A 20,461-nucleotide genomic window follows, 5' to 3' on the forward strand; every position below is an offset into this window, starting at 1 on the left:
AACAAAAAGTGGAATTTACCAAATTGTCACATAGGAGGTTCTGGCCCAACATATTAAAATTAGAGCTGGGATTGGCTTCCAAAATCCTCTTTACTTCATCAAGTCAACTTTCTTTTGGCGGTTGGCAAATGCTGTTGCTGCATTTGCCTTCATAAATGCACCAAAAGTATTTGCCATCCATCAAAAGCTAGTAGAAGAAATAACGGAGGAGAAGAATTAGTAGTCATGCATTCTAGTTATAAGATAAGCCATTTTAAATTCAAAAGCAAGCAGTTTCCATAGTAAGAAATGGAAGTTTCAAATCTAACCGGAACTATTTTGCTGACGTCAGCACGGCGCATGTTCAGACTGACACCCAACCAACACTCTGCGGGCCCTATTTTCATCGACGTGCGCCCATGTGCTCGGCGTAAAAATGGGTGCATATTAATTTTTTGTGCCGGGGCAAACGTGTTTTAGGACTGCAAAACTGGAGTGTGTTCATTCACAATAGGTCATTTGCAGCCAGGGCCGAATGCTTGGCCAAGTGTGTCTTATCCGAATTTGTTTACTACCTGGTGTTGATGACATGCTCTATGACACACCGCCAGATGAAATTTTACAAATCATTGGATACCATGTGTAAACTTTATCCGAACAACTATTTATAGTTGTTTCTTGGGGAAGTAAAGCGGCGAGTGTTAATGATGTCAGAAGGCCGGTAATGGTAGGCTCTATGTAACTGCTTTTAATGATTTTCTCTGGGATTTGCAACTCATACTCTGAAAAATTACCATCATGTCACAGTTCATTTAATGGTCAACCGGAACATAAGTCCTAAGTCCTGAATAATACTAGAAAAATCTACTTTGTGGTGTTTGAACAACGCACACATTAACCACAAAGTGCAGTGTCATGGCTTTTGTTATTCTACTGTAAATAAAGTTTCCATGAGCACTGGGTGGTTATATGTGCATTTTTTCTGACATAACAGTCTGACAATTTGTGTATAACTTTATCGGGTTTTGTCAACTTGACTGCTGCCTTTGCCTTTGGCTCATCGCACCTCTCTTGGTTCAGCGACTGTAGAAGCCTGGGACATCATACTGCTTATTCAAATGGGCATTTATTCCATCACAATTCAGCAGTAAACATTTTGCTGTTATTCAAGCTTGTTTTCTCCTGAAAAAATATAAATTATTGAATTTGTATATAAATACAATATCACCTTGTTTATTTGGCACATTATTTACCAAGTTGCCTTGAAAATCTTGCAATGCAACTACTTTTCTGCCTGTTTATTTCCAAAAAGATTAATTGTGCATTTTGTTGTATAGTTTGTATAATTATCTTTGTAGTTACCTTGGATGTATACATGAATTATGTGTGTGTATACTGTTAATGCAATTCACTTTAAACGTAGGAATTATTGACAAGAAAGCTAAATCTTAAATATCGGTAATTTTTTTCTACAAACAGAAAATTGACACCACCACAGTAGTGGGACTACCTCTGTCGTGCGTCAAACATACAAAAAATATTTATAAGCACTGAAATTTCAAAATCTCCATCTTGGTTTCCACGGATTAGTTGATCCCCTAATTTGAATGAAAAAGAGTTCTCTAAAATTCGACTTTTTCTTCTTCGTTATATATTTTTTGACAGGTACAATTTATACTCCAGAGTCGACTTTACAGTCTTAAATTTCTACCAATAACTTTTATACATGTGTGTGCTTTTACTTTGTAGAAACAGTTTGGGTTTGCTTTTCTGTTCCACCATGAATGTGCTCCAGCGCACAAGGCAAGGGCAATTCAAACATGCTTGAATAAGCCTTGGTGTGGAAGAACGACCGTAACCTGACATCAGTCTACAACAGAGAAGAGAAAGATTTTGGATATAACCGAAAATTCGAGAAAAATGTATAGACTAGAAGTTTTTAACTTGTCCTGCAATTTATAATTCAAATAATTATATCAGTGATTGCTCCGCAGGCGCTATGCATGCCTGTCTTTTACTTTTTTTTTTTATATAAGTGGTCAGGGGTTCTCAAAGAAGCACCTGAGGTTGTTGCTTTGGTCCTCACTTTTTTTCTGACCCACCGACAGCTGTGGCGATTCTAAGATTCATTATTATTACCATTAATTTGTATGTTAATAAGAGATAGCAACCCATTGAAAAGTGCACTTTAGATGTATTCTCATTGTATAACTTAACACACTCCTTACTTAATTCAATAGAACAAATATAATAAAGATGATATGGAATAGGTTTCTGGTGGGAACATACTTGGACGAACTGGAACATACAATTTTTGTTACTTTCAAAAGCTGGTTGCTCATGACACCCAAATAGATTCACAATAAATGATATATGTGGCCTTAAAATTAACTGTGAATAGTTGCTCGTGATAACAGCTTAAAAATAGAAAATGTTGCCTCACCAAATGTTTCAAAGGAAGACCTGGAGAGTCTGGAAAGTCGTTAGGCCATAACTGTAAAGTGCAGCCACTGATGCTATCAGGCAAGGCTTTATGTCCAGAAATAGAATACTGTACACTTTGTACAGGCAACTTTAAAGTCACGGCATCTTTGCTATAAGGAAGGGAACAGGGCTGTCTAAAACTCACTTCTAAACATTATTCTTAACCATTAATATTAACAGATCTTTACAATTCAAATGATTTACATTAGCGTGTGTTTCCTAAGTGGCAAATTAGTGACAACACAGGGAGACGGGGGAAGTAGTTTTGTGTTGTGTGTGTAATGGGAGTGACTATATATAAAACAAGCGCATCGCTTTCTTCCACTCAGGCAACAAATTGCACCCCAAGCTCCATCCACCGCTGTGCTGCAGAAGAAAAAAAAAAAGCAAAATGCTTTGTAAACAAATGGACTTGCAATTTACTATTTGAAGTGCACATTCAAGCCTGTATATATTATTTTAGAAGAAAAAAAATAACAGCAAACGCCTTTCATTACTTCTGCGGCCATTAGTAGCGTAATGGTGCATTAAGTTGACTTTCACACAGCTGGCGTGGTCTCAGTTTTCCTTCAATTCAATCAACTCAGGGTGTACTCTGGATCTCACTCAAAGACTGATGCGTTTCCCCATGACAGAGAAAGTGGGCTCGTCCATTTTAACAGAGACAATCTGATCTGTCGCTGTTGACCGTAGTCACCCATTAAAACGAAATATAAATGTGATGCTTTCGAGGGAAAGAGGCCTACACGCCCACTACTATTTAACTCATCGATGCACTGTCAGAAGAAGATAAAGAATAGCTCCATCCTGAGTAATAACATCCACACAATTGTGTGTCTCTATTTTCTCTCTCCAGTTAAAAGACTATGGACCTGAGCCTGCGAGATGCTCTGGGTGGGGGTGGAGGTGGTGTCCCAGGTGGAGCCCCTGCAGAGGCTCTGATGAAGAGAGACTTTATGAGTGCGCTGGAGAAAGAGAGTTATGACGACAAGGTGGGAGAGACAATGACCAAGAGTGACTACCGACCTTTACTGGACGGAAAGGACGGCAAGAGTGGTGAGTCACTTCAAACACTTCAGGAAATTATGTTTTTATTCAAGATGTTGATTTCTGTATTAAAAAAAATGTGTACTTTGTGTGTCATTACGTGCAAATTTCGACTGATGTTGTTGCTGCTCTGTGTTTCCAAGACAGATCATGCAATCGCTGTTTGTTTACTGGATGTTGACTGAAAATTTCTCTATAAAATGTCACATACAGCCAGAGTATAAATGTGATTGCGAGGCTTCGCCTAATGTCTTACCGTGTCTTGTGAGATTTTGAGGAACAGTCATTCTTATTTTCTCTTCAGCTGTTTAGTTGCTCTCTACTGACTATGTGTAGTTTTTTTTCTGTAACGTTTGTCAGTACAGCATCTAGCTCCAATGAGTACCTTGATGATACACTTCCCCCAAATGAATTTAACTCACCCAGGGACCTATTTCAGAGACTGGCGCCGTGCGCTCGGCGTAAAAACTGATATAACTTAATTTTATTAATTTTTGTTGCGCCCAGACCACCTCCAATCTCAGCCAATCCCCCCACGTGACATGCGCAGCTGACTATATCATCCACAAGGGAAGGCCATTCCAATGTCATGCATGGACCCCTGCGAGTCTATGTCTATTTCCGCAATGACAAACATGGCGTGCTCGGGAATACTGTGTCTGGACCGCCCTTATTTTGATGCAAATGAGAGATGCCACTGGGATTGGCTGGGAAAAGACTACTGCCATCCCACAACAGCGCACAAAAGAGCCAACGCCCCCTTACATCCAATTCTACCTGTGGAAAGTCAAGCTAAATACGAGAAGAAAGAAAACCCCACTCATGTGCACAGTTAGACTCCGCTTTACGGTAAACTAGCGCTCGTCACGAAAATAGGGTCCCCTGAGGTAATCTTAAATAAATCATTGCAAAAAGCTTTCTCAAAACCATTCAGCGTTGAACTAACTCACCAGGTTTTACAGTGCGGTGAGTGATGTTTTGATCAAGCTATTAAGCAGCAACATTCACTGTTAATCTCTGCAGTGTGCTTCCGTATTTGGATGCGTATGCATTATACACTATCACATGTGACTGCAGTACAGTGAAGCTTCAACATCAGCACCTTCACATTCAAGCTGTCGGTGTTTGGTGCCATTATGCACGCACTCACACACAACTTTACATACACAGCCATTCACGAACCTTGTCCTAAGCTGTCAGAGCCCATAACGAAGATGGCTCTCTAAGTGTGCTGAGTCCAGCAGTTATGTTAAGGTGACTATGATTCGATGTAAGTGAAGCTTTTTACCACAGAAGTCTTTTGACATCCTCTGCCAATGAATCTTATATTTTATCTTACATAGTGACTCAACTCAACTCAATTTTATTTATAGAACACTTTAAGGGGAAGTCAACCACCCCAAAAATCTTTGTAATAATATGTTCTATGCTGCGTCAATCGTCTAAATATGGTACTCTGATTAATATTGCGTTTGTGGAACATGAGCTAAGCAGCAAAATCCACCCATTTTTAGCCATCTCTGGGGCAGCCATTTTGTCTCTTCTGTTAACTGAAAATGACATTACAGTGGCTCATGGCTCAGATAACGACCAATCACCGCTCACCTGATTTCTGATGCTGAGCCATGATTGGTCGTTCACTGAGCCCTGAGCAACTGTGATACCATTTTTAGTCGACAGCAGGTAGCAAAATGTCTGCCCCCTGAGATGGCTCAAAACGGTTGGAGTTTACTTCTTCGCTCATATTCCACAAACGCAATATTAATAGGAATGCCATACTTCAACTCGTGGGCCTATATAGAACATATTCTTGGAAAGAAAAACTGACTTCCCTTTAAAAAAACAACCACAGCTGAAATATATTGCCGCACATAAGTAAAAGTAATAAGCCTAGCTCTAAAATACATGAAACAATTAAAAAAACAACAACAATAATAAATAAAAACAGGGTCTCATGCTGTGTGGAAAGCAAAGGAATAAAAATGTATTTTAAAACAAGTTCTAAATGTGGCCAGTGAGGGAGCTTGTCTCTGTGTACGAGGGGGTCTTTCCATCATTTGGGACAGCAACAGAAATAGCTGCATCCAGTGTAATTTTGAAAGAAATATATTTTGTTAAATTACCCGACTTCTACCCTGTTCTGGGCACTTAGATGGGGTCTGAGCAGACATAGTAATCTTCAGGTCAACTTTTTGCCACTAAAATGTCACTTTACTGGGTGGATCTCCGAGTCATTGCTTCCGCTGCGCTGTGACCCACCCAGCCTAGTGAAAACCAATATACCAAACTGACAAATATGCACAGCGTTGACACAATAATCTGAAATTTGCACCAGCATTTTTGCCATGGCGCAAATACGCTGTCTTTCTGAATATATTCCTTTTTGGGACCTGCAACAACCATCAAGCTGGGATCTTGATTTCATTGACTTTATTGTTCTTCTCGATTGTGTCTTAGGTTTTGGTTTATCTTTGCTACACCGCCTGACTCTATTATTATTGGCTGGCTATTCAAACAGTGTTGATGATGAAACCAATGTTGATTAAACATTTTTACAACGCTACCAGTAGGTCATAATGCCATTTGATGTCATGATGTAAATCACGACACATTGCACTGCAGGGATTATCCCCCCGTCACCCTCAGCAATGTTTATAGTGGCTCATACATAACTGAATCCTATCTGCACGATGACGATGACAGTGACTCCCTGTGTCAAAATAACTGACTTGCCTTTCAAGTGGCTTTAAGTATTACCCTCTAAATGTGTACCTGGACTATGAACTAAACAGGAAAAGGTCAGCTTTGCATCTTATAAAATACTGCAGTACATGATGTTGATTTAAAACCACTCACTCCCATCCACGTAGTGGGTATCTATTTTTGGGGTGGTACCCCACTTTGGAAGGTTTTACTTGGATGAGAAATGTAGGGAGGCCTTTCAGTTTAGTGATGCAGAAAAGCTTAAAAGAACAAGTTTGACCTTGAGCCTGGAGAATGACTGCAGTCCGAAGAGGCGTGACTAGATCCGAGCTGTGCTGCCCCCACATTCAGTGTGTGTGCCATGTCTTTAGCCCATTACACACTGGCCATCCTTTTTTGCCTATATAGTGTGATGAAATGTTTGTCAATGCCCTAATTTCTGGCACACCAATCCTATCGAACCGCAAGATGCACTGAGTTTACAGTGTATATAAAAAAATAGCCTGATTGAAGCACGGAGCAAAGACTTTGCACATAATGCATCACGTTAATGTAAAACATTTCGTATCAATTATGGAAGTTGGCTGAGAAGAAATGTGGTCTGTTCCAGTGCATATTTGACAGGACTTCCTTTTTCTTTCAGCTTTTGGCATAGATGAAGGGATTTGTGAGCCGCTTTTCCATGAGCCCAGCAGCACACCATTTCGCTATACAACAGTGACATACAACAATAATTCAGATATATAAAAACACATCACGTCGCTAATCAATGGAATTGGATAAAATTAGTTTGACAGATCAGTGTCAGATGACCCTGTCAAATATATTTCCTGCAAGTCCACCTGGTGTCAGTATTCAGCAACACAGTGTCAACACAGTGTCAATACATTGTGTCACTGTGTCGAAACGATACAGGATGCCTCATCTACCCATCACTAGTTAAATCCAAACATCGAAGCGATAACAAAAAGCGAGCCGAAACGTAGCTGTAACATAGAGGGGAACAACAATCTACAAATACTATACACGAGAAAACTTGGGCAAAGACTATAGCAAGGGCACATAGACGAGAGCAAGTTTAGTCAATAATCCGACGCGAGTGTGTGCGCGTCGATGGCTTAAATAGTCCTTAATCAGAGTCCTCATAGGTTGCAGCTGTGTCGCTCGTGAGCGCGTCCCACTCGCGGCCGCGTCCACGGGTAATGCGCCGTCGAACACGCCCACTCCGCTGCAACAATGACACATGGATCGTGACAGTAATATGCATTTGAATTTTGGTGGTTATTGGTCAATTCAAGCAATATTACAATGCTTGCCTCCCTGCTGTGACGCAGATGCTCAAACCAGAAGAAAATAACAAGCAGAGCCCTAAAAGGGGTGTGCCTATTTGTCGTAAAACCTTAAATCACGACAGAGGCTTTTAAGGGAGAACATTTTAGTACTGATGTCATTTTTACATGTGAACCTATTATATACGTGCCAATGTTAACATCAATGAAGCGTCCCTTTAAGTTCTACAATGATAATACTTCTAAAGTACAGTTTTCATGCTATTGCGACATTGCCACTCCAGTTAAATATGCACTAAGTATGAATAGTAATAGTATGATTATTTGTCATAATGAATTCTAAAATTGCCACTGCCAATGAGGTCAGGGAAAACAAATGAGCACCGATTAACAACCTTTGGGTGCCCCTTTAAGAATCCGACCAAAATTGTTATGTGCACCCCTGAATTTAACATTGTTTTTAGAATACAGTGAACCCTCGGTTATCGCGGTTAATGGGGACCGAGACCACCCGCGAAAACTGAAAATCCGCGAAGTAGCGGCGCACCTTTAAAAAAGCTTAAAAAAAATTATTCCCCAGCCATTATTTTTGTATTTATTCAATTACTTCTTTTTGTATTTATTTAATTACTTCGACTTTTACCTGCTGGTACGCCGTCCGGTGTGCCCTGTGAAATGAAAGGTGGCATTCTTCATTTATTTATTTATTCATTTATTCATTCATAACTGACAGCCTGACAGAGCGCTCATGCCCGGGCGGAAGTTGTTCCTCTTCGGCTTAACTGCCACGCACGCCGGCCGGAGCTCTGGTACGGTCCGAACCGCGCGAAACGTCGCCACCAATCGTGTCCGGGGGAACGTGCTCTTCTTCGTCCACTCTCTTCTTCGTCCACTCTCCTCTTCGGCGCACGCCGGCCGTCTAACCGCTCCAGCGCCCCCTCGTGCCGCTCGGCGAAACTACAATGCCCCCATATTTTTTAGACCCGCGAAGCACTGAAGCCGCGAAAGGTGAAGCGCGAAGTAGCGAGGGTTCACTGTATACAACCACTGTACAGTATGTTAAAAATATTGAATATAACCAGCCTTGCCTTCAATGCCTCATCATTCTACTTGAAATCAGTCAATCAGCCTGCTGATGTGAGGTTTACCTTTTGGGCATCAACATGCTCATAATTGTATATGATACAATTTATGTGAATACGTGCATTAGTAAGTGCCAATGTCACTTGTATGTCCTTCAATACCACACACAAAAGTGATGATTCTGAGACAGTACTGCCAAGAGCAAGTGAGGCCGAAGGAGCCACAGATGCTGTCGTCCTCTTCTGGTGTAACCATGGTGATGGACCCTTCAGCGACATGTTTTGTCGGCATGCCTCATTGTCAAAGATGCACAAATACTTGCACGCGAGACCGACATCTACTTGCTGGAGCAGCCAGTTTTGAAAATGTTTGATGTGCACGCAGGAAGTGAGAGACAAACTTCTTGTTTGGATCTTGTCAGAGGATGATTTCAACAAGAGGGATAAAAAGTGTTTGAGGATGACAACCATGTTTCCCTCTTCCACAATGATGATGATATTGCTTCAGATTCATATAGCACACTGTAAAGATGCTTCACAACGGCTACATTATTCATGCGGTCACACATTCACTGGTGGTGTTTTTTCTGCGACAGGACTTGGGATGACTTCATCAGTGATGTTGCCAGGTGGACGCCAAGACCCACCTGGACAGCCAGCATTCACTTCGGACTACCTGTCCGGTAAGACAGTTTTGATGAAAAACAATTTATTTGGTTCCTAATGTTTGTTTTAAGTCAACTTTGCATAATTTTTGCTTATACACACACCAATGGAACTATCACTTGGCTGTTTTTTATTGTTTGGATGCGACCTCTCGATACTTGTACCTTATTCTATTCTCTGTCCATCCATAATTACGTAACCCTTTACAATGCAAGGGACCATGTTTTTTAAGTGATCCGTAGTCATCATTTTTAAAACAAAATTGTTGCCGGTCTCTTTAGACAACATTCAAGTGAAATTTATTGATGTAGCTCTTAATCACAGAAGAGTCTCAAAAAGCTTCACATGCCTACAATTATTGACATCCACTGATCTCTGCCCCCACGAGGGCAAGGAAAAAGTAAAAAACTTAAATGAAAAAAAATATCAGAGGGGAAATGAGAAACCTTGAGAAGGTTTTGCTAATGGGGGAATCCCCCTTCCAGGATGACCAGGCGGCAATGGATGCCGAGTAGGCAACATTTAACAGAACATGGTGCGATACAATGTTAGTTAGAAAAATGTAAGAGTCGATTTAAGGTTGGGTCATTTAAGTTGGGGTCGTCTTACAGGGATCTTAAAAGCTGCTGGGACAGTGCCAGAGGAGAGTGACAAATAAATAATATTTAAGATGGTAGGTCCCGATATCGTCAACAAATCTTTAACTAGTTTGCCACGAAGCAGTTCAAGCATACAAATTCACTGTTTCGCCACTTTAACCAGTTTTACCCAGACAGAGTCTCGGAGAGGTCCGTGCGGACAAACACTCCGGAGCTGGACAAGGCTGGCGTCTCTGACACCCACAAACTCCCTCAGCCGCCAAAGGGAACAGTAGGAAAGAGAGCTGAGAAAGACCAAATCACAAAATATGTATATAAAATTTCACCCCGCTGAAAGAAGTTTGCAGCAGAGAGCTAAGATCTAAGATCGCCAATTTTTTGCAACCTCGCTAATTCATATTTTGAAAAGCCTCCAAAACAGTCACCCTGTCTCGCCACTTGGTGAAATCTTATGAGACATAGTGCACCGCAATCTCACACAGTAAAGTTGATCCCGCCCCCATCTTGCAGTGTGCCTGTTAATGGGAGAGCAATATAGGACGTGTGGTGTGGTGCCGGACATAACGGAGGTGGTGTGGTGTGGGGCTGTTTAGGGCGAATGAAATGCGACATGTGTTATTATGTACAGGCACGGTGTGATATTGTCACAGGGGTGTTGTTTCTAGCTGTGTATTAAATTATTGCTACTTTGTGTGTTAAATTATTGTGACTTCTGCTGATAGCCTAAGTAAAAAGGTACTGCAGTCGGTGCTATATATATTTTAATGGCCTGCTCAGAGAACATAATGCGAAGGTTTATTTATAGTGAAGAGAACAGCCAATATACCGCTAACGAACTTGTGTGCCATTAGTTGTGGAAGCAGGCTTTTGCCGCGCTATTGATTAAAAAAAAAAAAAAAAAAAAAGATAGATAGATAGATATATCACCCCCCCAAAAAAAGAAAATGTGACTTTTTCAGTGAATAGCTGGGGACAGGGTCCACAGGAAAAAACATGATGATTTCATGAACAGCACACCGCTATTTTGGTTCACTTTCCTGTAAATGACTTTCTGTCTGCCTGGCTTTTGCTTTCCAAGGTCCTATGATGGGTGGGAAGACTGACCAGTGGAGCCAGAACAAGACAAAGGACAGCAGCATGCCTGACTCATTTCTAGGTTCTCTTATATTTCATCATGTATTTCTCCTTAAAGGGATTGACCCGCTAAAAGAAAGTAAAATTAAATGTAATAAATATGAGTAGAAACTATTGCGATAAAATACATGTAAAACAATAGTGTGGACGAGGTACTGTAAAATGACAAATGAATTAAGGAACTGTGTAAATGTGGTTAAGGATGCCTGTTGAACATCTTTTTTTTTCTTTCAGGATTCTCTCAGTCTGGAATGAGTGGGAATATGACTTCCAGCATGCCACCGTTCCAGATGGATGTGAAGTCCACTTTAGGCCAGATGGGGATGGGAAAAACTATGGACACGCAGAAAACCTCCGGTTTCTTTGGTTCAGAGCCCCAAAACATCAGTATTAGCAGTGGCAACAATCCCTTCAAACCAAACGATCCATTTTCTTCTGGTGGTCCTGGAATCCATTCTTTGGATCGCAGTCCAGGTAACAGAAATGGTGTGGTTGCATGTGTGATGCTGGGGCTATAGGATGGTTGAAATAAGTGATGATGAAATGATGACATGAAGTGGTTAAAATGCATGTACTGTACATGCTTTTCATAAACATGCCCAGCCTGAAATTCTGAAATGAAAAGAGCAAATATTGTTGTCTGTTATGATGGTAGAGCCCCAGTGCAGGCGTTGTCATGAGCAGTGTTCGTGATCACAAAGGAAATACTTTGGGCAGCAGAGGGCAGCCTTTTCGCGTGACTAAGCAGTTCCAGTGCTGTGTTTATGTCACATTTACTCCTATCTTTAGTTTGCCTGCATCTTCTCATTTATTTATTGAAACCACACAGGTCAGTACTTTCTGTAGCATAAAGAAAAAAAACAAGATACAATATTTTATTCAAATAAGAAATTGAAAGGACAAGTGGATGCATTGTAATTATATTGTCATATTCCATTGTTGGTATATAATAATCACATTTCTTTATGATGAATAAATATTAGATATTTAATCAGATGTACTCCACATTTTTTGGAAGCAAGCTGTACTGGGACAGTAATGCATATTTTGGTAGTGTGCCAGACTCAGTACATCCATTAAATTCCTTAATCCTGCAACTACTGTTTGAGCTGTTTATAGCAGGAGACTCACACGCCAAATAGCAACCAATCAATGAAGTGAAAAGTCAGATTTAGGGTGGAATGCACCTTTTCATAGATTTTGATTTATTTTATCCCACGATGTAAGACCTAAAGGCAGACTGGAGAAGATAGAAATTGAGATATTTAAATGAAAAGAGAAAAGTGATTGAAAAGGTTGTGGAGCTTCAATTTAATTTTTTTTTTTTTTAGCGTTCTCATTCTGTTTTTGTTGGTAAAGTCATATTTACGAAAAAAAAATCAAATATAAATATGATGAAATGATGACGTTTATATCTACTGGAATGAGAGGTCAGATAAAGAGGGAAAAATGATAAGGATAAATTCAAGCAAGTTCATATAATATATATATATTTTTTTTTTTGTAATAATCTGCATGGGTTGTTCGTCATTCCCCTCTTGCTCATGGTATGTATTCCAAGGCGCTCTGTTTAACATGAGTTACTTTTGAATCATATCATACTTTTCAATCAATGCATGTGTGACCTTTGCATTCCGTGACGCTTCCAGGATGCATGAATTTGTTTTGAACCATGCATGTACTGTCCTGTATGTATCCACAAGGCACTCCGTTTGTTGTTATTCTTTTTGTGTCTTTTTTTTCCCATGTCGTGTGTACCTGCTTCATAGACTCAAGGCCTTTTGTACCCTGGGTCATGCTGCTAATGATGATGTCTCCTTCTTATGTCTCCTTCATATACAATCTGATTGATTATTGAAATATGCAATGAATCTAAAACACATTTAGAAATGCTATTAGTGAACATTATTTTTATTATATATGTAAAACTATCAATTGTACAATGTAACTATTAAGTTATTAAGTATAGTGGAACCTTAAAGATCTGGAATGTTGGTCGCCAAATTTGATTTATTCATATTTTAAAACAAAAACTAATGGACATTTATTAGCTCTATTCCAAGGTTAATCCGTCAGTTCCCTTTTAGACTTAATGATTTGTCAACATAATGCAACTTGTGCACCTGTGTTGGTAACATAACACAAACCATGTGAGAGTGTCAAAGATAAAGCACAAGTGGAGTCAATACTTCACATGGTGAATGAAACAATATTAACGAGATATGTCATAAAAGTAATGGAAGATTCATTGTGAGACATATTTTGTCTAGAAATTTTTGTTTAGTGAGCTGTAGTCTGTTACAATTATAAGGCTCCTTTGATGAGACATATAGCAAATAGCATGCAAAGCTCAGAGTGTTTCTAAAGCAGCAGGAGAATGGTTAGTGAATTTATCGTTAAAATGAATGATTCTAGTTAAAAAAAAAGAGGCTATTTTTTATCATGGACATACAGTACAATTACAATTGTGTGTGTCCCTACATATTTAATGGAACAAGCAAACAAACATGGGTAGCCTCCCCCAGTGGGTCTTTTTTTAATTACACATCCCTAATCTGGTGATTAAAAAACAAAATCTCTTTCAACACCAAAAAACTACACATCTTCCATAAAAATGCATTGGAAGGATGAAGCATTCTCTGGTCTATGATATATATCTTGTCATAGAAAGGACACAAATCTTCAGAAATTATTCTCAGAGTCTCAATCGTCTTTATAGACTAAAATGAGACATTATACATATGACATAGAGTACATTATAAAAAAATTCCAGTAAAGCAAAAAGACTTTCAGTAATGACACGTTTCTTTTTGGTGGTTGATTTTGATTTTTGACACAGTATGTGACTGGTTCCTGCTCTTATAAAACCTTCCCCCCTCGGCAGCTCCCACCCTTTCTCCCAGCGGCTCAGTGGAAGACAGCAGCCCCACTTCCTCCACTTCTGAACCCCTCAGTCCTGAGCGATCGGGGTGTGAGCCTGGCAAGCAACAGCAGAGGCGGAAGAAGAAGAAGAGGAAGGGGCGCGATGAGGTGTATAGCTTCTTGGATAGTCAGGAAAAGAACGGCCATGCCAACAAACATGGCTTGCAGGATAAGAGTGAACAGGAGGTTGAGGAGGATGAGGAGGAGGAAGACAACTGGGAGTGGGAAATCAGAGAGAGTGGAGCAGGAGGTAGAGTGAAAGGCAAGAAGTTGAAAAGTCGGGCAAGACTTCCAGAGGAGTGGGGAGCTCCCCAGCAGCCAGTGTCTCCCATACCAGCTGCAGTTGCTCCTACCTGGGCTACAGCAACAGACTTTGCCCCTTTGGACCCCAAAGCTCTAAATTCCAACCCCAATCGAGGTTTCTCTGCGTCGATGCAAATACAGACAAGTTTGAACAATCACTCCCATGAGCCCCCGCGTGTTGATGACCACGCTGTGTCCGCCGATGACTGGCAAAATGTTCCCAGCAAACCTCAACCAATGAGCTCACCTGGCAACGCTACACACAAGGGCAGTGCAGTCGGGGTCGTTAGTGGGGATTTTGCATTGATGACAGGAGACAATCTGAGTCCAGTCTCCCAGACTTTCTCTTTTCTCGACTCAGTCCTCCAGACACCGCCAGGTTCTACCCCTGACTCACAGAACACAACCCCTACCACGAACACACCTGTACTTGCCTCAGCTGCCTTGTCCACATCAACCGATTGTTTTGTCCCTTCTTCACAAGCCTCCTCTGGTTTCCACCCCTCTAAGACAACTTCAGATGTGCCCCCAACCTTTGTTGTGTCATCAAAGTCTTGCCCCTCACCTGTCACAGAAACCCAATATCCTAAAACTGCACTTGAATCGGTCCTCAACGTTGATGCTAAGCCTTTCGTCCCCTCAGCCTCACGCATAACCCCCACAACTGCTCCCTGTCCAAATGTGTCCATCACCAATGTAGCGGCCTCCGCCGGCGGCATTGGTGGCACTGCAGTCAAAACCCTCGGTTGTCCTCCTTCCTCTATCAGTGAAGCTGTCAAGCCAACATCATCAGAAAGCCCCACCAAAGCTGCAGCCACACCCCCTCTGTACTCCACACCTGCAGCCCCTCGCTCTCTCCTTACACACTCCAAGCACCAGGAGTCCGCATCAACACAGCTCCCCCCACTGGAAGGTTGGTGAACTACAGAGAAGAGTATGACTAACTTGGGGCTAATAATCTAAAATCCTTCATACTTGTGAAGCAGGAAGTATCTTATATTTGTCTTGTGCTATGCATGCATTTTTGTCTTGGGATTGAGTACCAGGCTTGCTTGGTCCTTGGTCCATATTTTTAATTACAAGGCACCGGGGCAGGTGAGAATACCAAAAGCACACGGGCTAAAAATATTGAAGAAGGGCTTTATGACTTGCTTAGAAGGTTTCTTAATGTCTAATTAGTTTCAGTCCTACTCCAAATTTGCAATTTTTTTCAACTGAGATTGATGGTTCCTGCTGCTTTGCTGCTATGTATTGCTCTATAACCTCATCCATAACCTTTTTATTACTTGATCTGCAAAATCTGATTACTGAAATGCTTTCTCCTCTGTCGTTCCGCTTAAGGCCATCTCCTTGTAAAGCTTTAGCCAAAGAAACACAAACCTTACCAGAGTGGATGCAGTGAAGCAAGTTAGCAGTAAAATGTAAATGATAGTTCTGTAACTGCGCAGTCACTTTTTGTGAAATTGTTTAAATTGAAATTATTATAATCTAAAAGATGAGAAATTTAAAAAAAAAAAGTGCTCAGTGCGTGTTTTCGATTTCCAGGTTTTTGTGAAATGGAAAAATCAGGCCAAAAAGTATTATTCCAAAACTTTCTCCACCATTATTGATCCTTAAAACATTTGCATTTCAAATTACTTGTCAAAGCATTTAGATGGGGATTAATCAACTCAGATAATGTGGTGTGCACACCCTCATTTGGATGTGGCTGTTAAGAATGAATCACTTAATTGTTAAATGGCAGTCAGCACACATGTGCCACAATTTAAAGTGATCTGATTAACATCAAATAAAGTTCAGCTGTTTCGCAGGCAATCCTCTTGCAGAATCCTCACAAAAACCTGGCACTCAACCACGGGCATGTAGGCAAGTAAATCTGCTGCATCTGTTAGATGTTAAAATCTGATCCCTCATACCCATGACCCACCCCCTGAACTTTAAAAAAAGTTTTATCCTGACCTTAACATTATGGTGTAGTCTAGTGCAGTTTCTGAAAGATGGCCTATGTTTTTGTGTCATTTACCAACTACTGCAAATATTAATCAGTGCATCACCCTTTGTTCTTGGGCTTCCACTCAGGTGGTACTACTAAAAGTATTGCAACTGTGAAATACTTTAGATCGTCACCATCATCATCATCGTCACCAACCATCTTGGGTGTAACCGTTTTACACTACGCATTTTGTCCCTTAATCTGGGGTTAATTGTATTCACTTTTATAATACGTGTGATTTAATGCTCTGCCGATGCTGTATTTTTTCTGTTGAATGATGTTGATTTCCATGATATATTGTGCCTATTAATTTCATCACTACAACGTGACCAGTAAGTGGCAGTGTGTTTCAACTTGAAATTACACAAGGGAATTTTTCTCAATTCAGAGATTTTCGGTCCACCTCTCCCCATCCCCGGAACACACACCGCCTGCACGATGCACCTTCTAGTGTTATTTGGACCAATCTGAAAATTGTCAACTTCTTACTGGACATGTTTTTTTAATCACTTCCTTGAATTTCTATTTTGTGCTAATACATTCTTTAACAGTTAATGATTAATGCAATGTTTCAGTTAGTGCTTAATACTTGTGTGTGTCAAGCATGATGATTCTTAAAATTGTCTTTCTTTTCCCTCTCTCTCTTTCTCTCTCACTCGCTCTCACAATGCTGTCAACAAATTATCACCAGGTAAGTCATATTTCAATTCAATTAGTCATTTTTGCCTATATATATATATATATATATATATATACATATATATATATATATATACACTCCGGTTTCTTCTCCCATTCCAAGAACATGCATGGCAGGTCGATTGAACACTCTAAATTGCCCCTAGGTATGAGTGTGAGCGTGGATGGTTGTTCGTCTATGTGTGCCCTGCGATTGGCTGGCAACCAATTCAGGGTGTCCCCCGCCTACTGACCAAAGACAGCTGGGATAGGCTTCAGCACCCCCCGCGACCCTAGTGAGGAGAAGCGGTACAGAAGATGGATGGATATATATTTGTGTGTGTGTGTGCGTGTGTGTGTGTATATATTAATATTTTTCCACATTCATGTCATATTCTATCCCACTGTTATAGTTGTAGTTGAGTTTTTATCCAATTACAATTCAGCTAGGCTGTGTTGCCTCGCAGATTTCATAGTACGCCATCAGAATCAGCACTGCGGGCCTCTGTGCTGGTTGAGTGAACCGGCTTTTTGATAGACAGTTGCGATAAGCCAATCAGATCACGAGTTGTTTGCAGTGAGCCTTCTCGCAGGCCTTACATTGAAGGTACGAATGTGCCATGTGATTCGATAATCACTTGTTAGAGGGTGACCCTTTGAAAATCTCAAATATATTTTTGCTGTTTTAACCCCACAATGGCCGAAGGAGGAAAAGTGTGGATTTAATTGCAGATGTACTTTGAATGCCATTTTTAAGACAAACCATTCAAGAGAAGAGACCCTCGCGAGTTGAGGTGGTCCAACACTCCGTACTGCGCAAGTGTGTGTCTGTATATTTCTCCAGCTGTGGTGTCATAAATGACGGTATTATCAGGGGCATTTATTCAAGTTGGACTAAGAAGGACTTCACTGAAGGCCTGGGTGTGAAATGCATGGCCCGCCACTGGGTTGTAAGACTTGGTTAAACAAGCTCTTAATGTAGAAGGTATACATACACTTTTTAAAGGGGGAGTTTGCAGTTTTAAAACTGCTTGCAAGATTTGAATTTTGCCTCACTTCACTAATGACTCTTTTCCATTAGCCCGGCTTCATACGAGACTGCATTGCTTGACCCCGAGTGGTCTCTTTTCAATTTAGACTTTTTTGGGTTTAGAGTAGCACGGTGAAGGACTGGTTAGCATGTCCGCCACACAGTTAGGGTTCGATGCCGGGCTCCAGCCTTCCTGTGTGGAGTTTTCATGTTCTCCCCGTGCCTTCATGGGTTTTCTTAAGGTACTATGGATTCCTCCCACATTCCAAAAATGGTAGGTTAGTTCAACAATTCAAGTTGTCTCTGTGTCTGAATGATTGTTCGTCTATGTGTTCCCTGCGATTGGCTGCCAAGCAGTTCAGGGTGTACCCTGCCCACTGCCTGGAGACAGCTGGAATGGGCTCCAACCTGCCCGCGACCCTCTTGAAGCTAAGCAGCTTGGATGGATGGAAGGAGGGAGGGAAGGAGAGAGAGAGAAAGATTTTCTTGGGGGGGATGTGGTTGCAACGTTGTGATGGAAAATGCAGTGTGCATTATATGTATTCTGCTTGCTCAATTACTGTATTCGGCAATCTCCTGTTCATATTTTTCTTTATTGATACAACAGTATTTGCATTTCCATGAGAAAGACAGAGGCATTCCTTGTATTATGCTTGTGTACTATCTGCATGCAGACAGGCTGTGCCACTTTGTTTACATCTGTCTTGTTAGATAGCTATTCATCGGTACCACTACTCTGTAGTTGTATCGTTCAGCAATCTTTCCATTTTCAGTTTTCTTTTAGTCTCTGCTTCTGCACCCGTCTGCTTGACTACTGTTCAAAGTGATTGCACTCATATCTGCTTGTACTGTAGCCTCTTCATCTTGAAGAACCTGTTCCTTCTGAGGACATGCAGAAGGCCAAGCAGTCACAGACACAGTGCGTCAGGAATGATCTCCTTTAATTGCATTGGCTGCTAATAGTGTTGTGTGGCTCAGTCTTGGGTCATTTGTTTTCAATTAGAGCCCGGGTGCAGAAACCATATTTTAACAGGATAGAAGAGGCAGTCCGAGTTTAGCATTGGATTACACTGTGATGCTGCTCTTTTTCTTGCTACCTCTACAAACCTTTCAATTCAAGCGTTTTTGCAACAGGTTTTTGGATGCCGGCTGTGCAGAATAGCATGATTGTGGTTTTTTTACACTTCGCACCAGGAAAATGTATATTTATAGAGCCATCCTGACATGGTGTTGTTGTTGTAACTCCACCCATCTCTGACACTAAATTATATTAGATCATATGGAAAGTGCTTTGTTACAGCTCCAGCTGTTGTGAAATGTGCTATATAAATAAAGTTGGATTGTGTTGTACTCGTTGCTGCAGAACCCAAATGTGCTTCATCTTATGGCCATGAACTGATGGCTGAGGATTCTCCCTCGAGATTTTGTGGTACAGAGTAGTAGTTCCATCAATCACAAGTCCTGAGTTCTTTTGTGTCCTCGTGAATGAGTCTTTTGGTGTCATTTCTGTAGGCTGGCAACGCCTGGGAAGATTCACCATTTTCTCAGAATTTGTGGCTAATGGCTCTCGGTTTGGGTGCGCCACTGACTCCTGTGACTGAATTATAAAATTACCCACATCTGGAATCATGACTCTATGCCTGGTGTGTTTAACCAGTTTGTGTTAAAATCTGTAGATAATATGAAGAGTCATGATTAATTTATTGTATCCAAACAGCGTTTGCTCAATACCGTACAAATGAACGGAATAGATCGCAGGGGACTCCTGGTTAAAGATGGCGGCTAGGTCTGCACATCCTCAACCAGCGGAGACGTCCTCTAGTGATTATGGCCGTTTGTCGAAAAGTGTACTTGTCTGTTCTTCCGTCCTTGGAATCTGAAACATTGTCAGTCGCGGCCCAAGTGCTGTTTCAATTGACCTTATGTATAAACCAAGAACCGAATACCCGAACGTTGCTCTTATCTACTAGCTGCCGTTTTGACATAGTGCTGAAATTCATCAGTAAAGGCACGTGACTAGATTTCCATATGTTTGTCCTATTTACATGATATTTAGAATGTTGTTGTACGATTAGTGTTTTGTGCATTACAAATACAATCAAATTTTGTTCCATTTCAAGGTTTTCCATTATATTCCAGCCTTATATCAGCCTCTCTGAAGTCATCTTATAAGTACAATTACTTGAAAATATCGAGGTCTATTTCATATTCGCTCAACATGTCATTGTATGAATAGAAAATAGAAATAGAATAGAAATCCCTTTATTGTCATTGTACTCAAGTGTGCAACGAGATTAGAGGGCTCCCCTCTCCAGTGCAATACAACAATAATACAGACAAATATATAAATTAGATAAATAAAGAAGACAGTGCAATGGAATTCAGTACTGAATAGGGCATATAGAAACAGATCACAATGCTGTTTTGCGAGGTTAGGGTGGTCTCGTGTGTGTGTGAGAGTTCAGTATGGAGATGGCTCTCGGAAAGAAACTGTTTCTCAGCCTATTGGTCCTTGATTTGATGCATCTGTAGCGCCTGCCAGAGGGCAACAG

At 40.8% G+C, this 20,461-nt stretch overlaps 1 protein-coding gene across 4 annotated transcripts in view; it reads left to right on the forward strand.

Annotated features, from left to right (window-relative positions):
- The window catches only part of LOC148325599 (uncharacterized), a 73,065-nt gene that overhangs the window by 17,737 nt on the left and 34,867 nt on the right, over positions 1-20,461 (forward strand). For all 4 annotated transcript variants that reach the window (XM_088310324.1, XM_088310326.1, XM_088310327.1 and 1 more), the window contains exons 2-6: positions 3,320-3,519; positions 9,181-9,267; positions 10,928-11,005; positions 11,218-11,457; positions 13,868-15,121. In XM_088310324.1, the coding sequence (XP_088166450.1) occupies positions 3,330-3,519; positions 9,181-9,267; positions 10,928-11,005; positions 11,218-11,457; positions 13,868-15,121 (1,849 nt within the window). In that variant the 5' untranslated portion in view covers positions 3,320-3,329. The remainder of the gene's footprint in view (positions 1-3,319; positions 3,520-9,180; positions 9,268-10,927; positions 11,006-11,217; positions 11,458-13,867; positions 15,122-20,461) is intronic.

The sequence above is a fragment of the Idiotropiscis lumnitzeri genome, chromosome 12, assembly GCF_059441095.1.
Source record: "Idiotropiscis lumnitzeri isolate Australia: NSW breed Sydney's pygmy pipehorse chromosome 12, RoL_Ilum_1.0, whole genome shotgun sequence".
Lineage (NCBI taxonomy): Eukaryota > Metazoa > Chordata > Actinopteri > Syngnathiformes > Syngnathidae > Idiotropiscis > Idiotropiscis lumnitzeri.